This window comes from Phocoena phocoena, chromosome 18, assembly GCF_963924675.1.
Source record: "Phocoena phocoena chromosome 18, mPhoPho1.1, whole genome shotgun sequence".
Taxonomy (NCBI): domain Eukaryota; kingdom Metazoa; phylum Chordata; class Mammalia; order Artiodactyla; family Phocoenidae; genus Phocoena; species Phocoena phocoena.
The window spans coordinates 75,274,053-75,280,461 of NC_089236.1; the positions used below are offsets into that span (position 1 = coordinate 75,274,053).

Sequence of the window (6,409 nt, forward strand, 5' to 3'; positions counted from 1 at the left end):
CCGGGCGTGCCAAGGGAGCACAGGCTCCCTTCTCCGCGGTGCGCTTCACTGCCCCCGGCCCGCGCTCCGCCGCTCCTCAGGAGCGCAGCATCCCTGCCTCTCCGGAGCCCGCCAGCCCCTGCGTGCCGCTCAGCCTGTTGGTGGCCCGGCTTCCCGTCCTCTGGAGGAAGTGAGGGTCAGGCCTCGCCATCGGACACCTTCCCGGACGCGACACCCGAGTCAACAGGGCATTTTTTTTTTTTTTTTTTTTTTTAAGCGCCGGGGAGCTCCCAGGGGGAAGGAGGACGAGGAGAGCGCCCCTTAGGGCCGGCGCTCCGGCTGGAAGGCCGAGCGGAGTCTCCACGAAGTAAAATGTGGTGGTGGGGGACCCGGGGGCGCGAGGAATCGAGGGTCCAGAAACAGGCTCCGAGGCTCCGCAGCCCGACCCTTCCTCCCGCCGGGACAGCGCGACGCGGCGGACCTCGGGGCGGCGATCGAGGGGGGTCGTGGACGCGACTTACTTGGAGTTCGAGGAATTCCAATAGATGGGCTCTAAAACTATCGATCTGGAAATCGCAGTTCTGCATAAAACCATCAAAACTCCCCAGCAGTACTTCCACACGGAGTCCCTCCTCACGGCCATGGCCAAGCCGCTCCCAGCTCCGCGCACTCCTGGCGTCGGAGGGACAAGGTGCGGGCCGGGAGCCCCAATCCTCTGGGCAGACAAGGGAGAGACTGCAGGCAGTTCCGGGGCGCGCCGAGCAGCTCCAGCGGGCGCCGAGGCCGGTGGCGCTCCCCTCGGGGCCCTCAGAGCGCGGGGCGGGAGCGCACGCGAGGGGCGCGGCGGCGCGGCGGGCTCGGGGCTCCGGGTCGCCGCGCCGGACGCAGCTCGGACAGCCGGCTCCCGTGCGGCTCCAGGGTGCCGGGCGCGGGGCGTCAGGGAGGGCGCTCGGCCGGGACACAAAGGCCAAGAGACGGCTCGGCGGAGGCGGCGGGCCGCCTCGCACTATAGATCCAGGGGGGCGGGCAGCGGCCCGAGCGCGCGGGCGCCGCTTCGGCGCGGTTCCATGTCCCGGAGCGCGGAACGCGGTGCGCGGGCGGCGAGGGGCGTCTCCGGGCGCACAGGAGCCTCCACAGTCCTCGCGGCTCCCAGCCCGCGGAGCAGGCAGGAGGGGCTCGGTGCTCGCCGCGGGCGCCGGATGCGCGCGGGCCTTTGTGTGCGGGGAGGGCGCCGGGACCAGCTCCGCGCGCGTCTCCTCGCCTCAGCCGGCGCCGCCGTCCCCGCCGAGGAGAGTCAGCTCGGCCAGCGCGCTGTCAGAGCACTATAAACGCGGGGCCCCGCCCCACACCGCGCAGCCCATTGGCCCGCCGCTCGGCAGCCGCTAGCCGGTTGGGCGGCCGGCCGGTCCGTCAGCAGCCCCCCACCCGACATTGGGCGCCGCGAGGCGGGGCGCGGGCTGACAGGTGAGCCCCGCCCCCTGTCCCGGGCGGCGGCGCGAGCGGCGCGCGGGGGAGCCCGCGAAGGAGTCGGGCCTGCGCGTGCACCCGGCGCACCCCCGAGATGGTAGGGCCGGGCGAGTGGGGAGCGGGACAGCCCGGGGCACCTGTCCCCGCGCCCAGCACGCGCTCTCATTGCCCGGCAAGTGTCCAAACTTCAGCAGAGGTACAACGTCGAGGGCGAAACTTTCCCTGCGGAGCGGAAGGCAGTGGGCTTCCCGTGGGTCTCCCTCCTTCACTGCAGAGCCCCCTCTGCGTAGACTGGCTCACACCCCGCTTGCGCAGCCCTTCGCCGCGCCCACCAGGCCTCTCAGTGATGTGTCTCACACCTGGTTTCGGTACCGAACGTCGGCTGGGGCCCGAGCTAAGTCAGTGGGGCCGGGAGACGCAAAACGACTCCCGGGGACGCGGCGCCAGCGAGGCAGCCGACTCCCGGGGCGCGGCCGCCCGGGCCCCGCTCCCTCCGCACCTCGCTTCCCGCGAAGGCAGCACCTCTCCCCCGAGTGCACGGCGGCACACCCGCGCCCGCCGCGGGATCTTCTCCTTAATTAGCCTCCGGGCCGCGCTCATACCTCCCCAGAGTGACCGGGAATTTAGGGGTGACCGTGACGAATAGCGCCGAAACAGGGAGGCGGCAGGAATTCTTCCATTGGATTCCCGGCGAAGCGCCTGCCTAAGAGCCTCTGGGACGAGCGCCACCGCGCCGCCGCTTCCGCGGACCCACAGCGCCCACTAGCGGCCGGCCTGCGCGCTCTGCCGGCGAGAGCACGACTCTTCGGGCCACCCGGACCCAGACCCCGCGCAGCTAACCGCGTAGAGGGTCCGAAGGAGGGTCGGCAGAAATGACCTGACCAACAGCAGGGAGAGCTCGGCACAAATCAGACACAGTACAAATGTAACAGTTCTCATCTTTAATGTTTTAAAAGCAAAGAACCGGCCAGTATTCCTACAAATTCTTTTTGTTTTTAAGGCAAATTATCCACGAATTTAAAAGAGAAAATATATATGGTAAAAACATCTCGTTTAGATACTTATGTTTTCTTTTCACTCTTCTTTGTAATAACTTTTGTAGGGCTTTATGGGTGAGTTAAGTATTCGTTTTTTGAACATTAAACGTTAATGTACATTTTAACTGGGAATGTTACATACTTGTGAAGACTAGTTTGTTAAGACCGAAAACACTGAGGCACGCGAGGCACCGAATACATTCATATTATTCCAAGTATGTGAACGAAGAAAACAACTTTATTTTCTGCAGTTTCTAGTTTTAAATGAAAGCCTCCACTTTGAAGAAACATTTTTCTTTAAAGGCTCAAAGACAGTAAACCGATTCGAAGTCATCGTCCGATTCCCAGGACTGAAAAACCAGGAAGGAGCAGGCGGTATTATTTCACAAAGGCAAAAGAGTCGTTTTCTAATAAGCTTACAACATTTAAGGGATTCATTTGAAATTTAATATAAACCTAGTTTAATATACTCTTTTAAAAGAACTAAAACTGGGTGTATCTCAGTAGCTGTTTCACATTTAGCAAACCTATATTGTGAAATTTAAGTTGTGAACTCTTAGCACCTACATGCTCTCTCGCCAAGTAAACTAGAGGAAATAAAGGAAATCTGCATTGTCTGAAAATAACCCTGGCTCCCATTTTTAGTAAATCTGATACTCTCAAATCCAAAGCCCTTTACCTTGGGAAAAATGAAAATGTACATGTTTAAACTGCTTCTTTTTAAAACAAAGTGTGTATTTGACCAAAAAATAAATCCCTACACAAAGATTCCTATTGTATAACTTAAGTGTGTGAATATGTATTAACTTACTTTCAGTAAATATAATTAGCTGTAGAAACTATGTGAAAAGTATCAGCAGTAGCAACTCCACTGCTCTTTAGAGTAATTTCAGTAATTAAAAGCATCACCTCAAGCCACTTGTATCTATTGTACATATATCATACGAGGAAAAAAAATCAGCAACATCGATCTGCGTGTACAAGACAAAGTTGAAACTTTAAATCCTCAGTCACATCAGTTGAATACCTCTTTGTATTTTTGTTTTACAATTGTTGGAGAAACGTGGTTATTTTTGCAAATCTGTAATTCTACCATCACATATTTAACCCGACATCAAAAAATGAGATTTTATTTCAGCAAAGAAAGTTACTTCAACTGTTTCCAGAGTTAAGGAAGAAATTTCTAAAAGCCTAATTAATAAAAATTGGGGGGATTTCAAAGACATAGCCAAGTATAAATGTTGATGGATATAAATTTGAATAAATGTAGAATGAGGTGGCAATTATAAAAGTTGGATAGTTCCAGTTTTAAAAATAAGAGGGCAGGGCTTCCCTGGTGGTGCAGTGGTTGAGAGTCCGCCTGCCGATGCAGGGGACACGGGTTCGTGCCCCGGTCCGGGAAGATCCCACATGCCGCGGAGCAGCTGGGCCTATGAGCCATGGCCGCTGAGCCTGCGCGTCCGGAGCCTGTGCTCCGCAACGGGAGAGGCCACCACAGTGAGAGGCCCGTGTACCGCAAAAAATATAAAAAAAATAAGAGGGCAATGAATTTTGCCCAAGTAAGTGTGCCTTACTAGTCAGGTTTCTGCCCCTTTTGAACCCATACGCAAGCTTTGGTCTTTAGAACTTATAGTTGTTTCTTACATATTCCTTGTACAGTAATCCACTGATTCTAAGATGTACTTCGAAAGACATCTTTAACTCCTATAAAAACAAAGAACAAAAGCCTTATCTAAATGTAACGTTACACAAAGATTATTCTGCTTTATGTATGTTGATTAAATCTTGTCCAAGCCATGATCTTTCTACATAGCTGGAAGACTCTACTAAACTGCATGCAGTTTACCTCATACAAGTCACTGAAATTTTTAGAACTCTCCCACAAATGACACTTTGCTTGGTTTATTCCACGGGAAGACCTTTCAAAACAAGAGTAAAACTCTTTAGATCAACTTCGCCATACATTTCTGTCCATCTGCTTCTAAAATTCCTATTACACATTGTAGCACGTTAGTATCTACTTATTAGTTTGGTAGGAAAAGTATTAGTCATTACATGGGGCTCTTGGTCAAAAGAATCATTTTTCCCTTTGGGAAGTTTCTTAACTCATACCTTACAGACCATACCTATTCTTTATGGAATCAAAATAACCATTATTTTCCACTACAGTAATTTAAATCTCTAGCTCAAATTATCATTGCTTTTATAATGTTATTAATGCAAAAGCAGCCTATGTGGAAAGAATACAGGTTTGGCTCCAACTAGGTAGGGTACCTGGCTCAAGACCTCATTTCCTTATATGTAATCCAACCAGTTGAGAGGGCCAGCCATTTCTAGTCACCATTCCAAATTGGCCTAGGTAGTTCGGTGGAGATAAACACGCAGGTAACAGCTAGCTGTGCACTTTTATCACTCATTAACTTTAGCATTTCTGTGACTCCCACTTTTCGGACTGATATGATATACACATACTGTATGTTATAATAAAGTTAAATTCTGCTCTCAGCATATGGCTTTAGATGTGGAAATATAAACAAATATGTATAAAAAACAAGACTGTTCCTGGAGGCTCAAGTAAGGAAAAATCTTCTTTTAAAATGAATTTCAATCATACACACACCAACTTTAATTTCTATTGGGCCCTCTGTATCCCCCTTCCATTGCTTCCTAGCTACAAGTCAGTTACTCTATTAATTATAGATACACCATATATAATAGATCAGACAATGCCATCTAATCATCTAAAAACCAACTATGGCAAATCTGCTACAAAACATACAGTGCAGTGTTATTAGCAAATTACTGCACCACTGGCAACTCCCTATGGACAACAGAACGTTAAAAAAAAACCAAACCCACCCTCAAAACATAAGAGTAAACAAGAAACATTACAAATAACAAAGGTGATGGTGAAGAATCAAAACTGGCAATTCAACAAATGAAAGAATGGGGCCTCCTGCTTGGGCTTCAACACCTGTTCTAGATTTTTTACCTTCAGTGGTCCTTCTGCTAATTAATAACACTCTGGTATTTGTTTATAAGACTCCTGGATGGACTGGCAAGTCTCAAAAATTAAGATATACTGTTTTCAGAATTTCTTACGGCCAATACAAAACAGATGGATGGTTCTGGGGTAAAGGAGCAGAAAATTGGGACAAATGATAACAGAAGCTCTGGTTTTATTAACAGCTTTGGAGAAATTTTAGTTAAGAAGGACCCGAATATAAAACAAGGCATTAGAAACAACATATAGAGTTCAATTGGCCAGGATTCTGTACTTATTTTACCTCAGAAAATTAAAAAGTACAAACTTCCTTTTGCAATTTTTTTTTTGTAAACTATTGTTATTTTGGGGGGAAATTCTTGAAGTACTGGTGGCCATACAGAAAAGCTATGAACATATGTTACTAGCACAACTAACTCAGAAATTAACTGAGGACACAGAGAGCCTAATTTGCTACATCTTCGTAAGAGAAGCTGAGCAGTAAACCCTTAACTACAAACCCCTTCCCCTCTTTGCAAGCATTAAAGAGTCCTCACACATAGCTAATTTAAAGGTTTAGTTTATACAATTGATTTAATTCTGCAAACTCCACAATATAAATGGCAATAACTACATATATTAAATACTGTAATAAAAATAAACAGTCATTAGTTAATTCTATAATGCATTAAGAGCAACTTTAAAAAACAAATTGTGAATAAAGGCATACTTAATAAATTAGGGAACATCTGAACTGCTAATAGTTTGGGAAAGAATTTGAACTTTTTACAAAACCAGTGGAAACAAATGAAGAGAACAAATTACTACACATTGCTGTAGCACAGAAAGGATTGGGTGCGTTTTATTAACAATGACATCCTCTTTCCTGCAGCCTGACACAGGAACAGTTCCATTATCTGATGTGAGCCTCCAACAGCAAGCA

General features: G+C 48.9%; 1 protein-coding gene across 3 annotated transcripts in view; it reads right to left on the reverse strand.

Moving 5' to 3' along the window:
* Positions 1-702, reverse strand: part of EFNB2 (ephrin B2) — a 43,330-nt gene extending 42,628 nt beyond the window's left edge. For 2 of the 3 annotated variants that reach the window (XM_065895963.1, XM_065895964.1), the window contains exon 1: positions 501-622. In XM_065895963.1, the coding sequence (XP_065752035.1) occupies positions 501-622 (122 nt within the window). Of the gene's footprint in view, positions 1-500 lie in introns of all 3 variants that reach the window. The other variant, XM_065895962.1, reaches the window with a different exon arrangement.
* Positions 703-6,409: the final 5,707 nt, after the last annotated feature.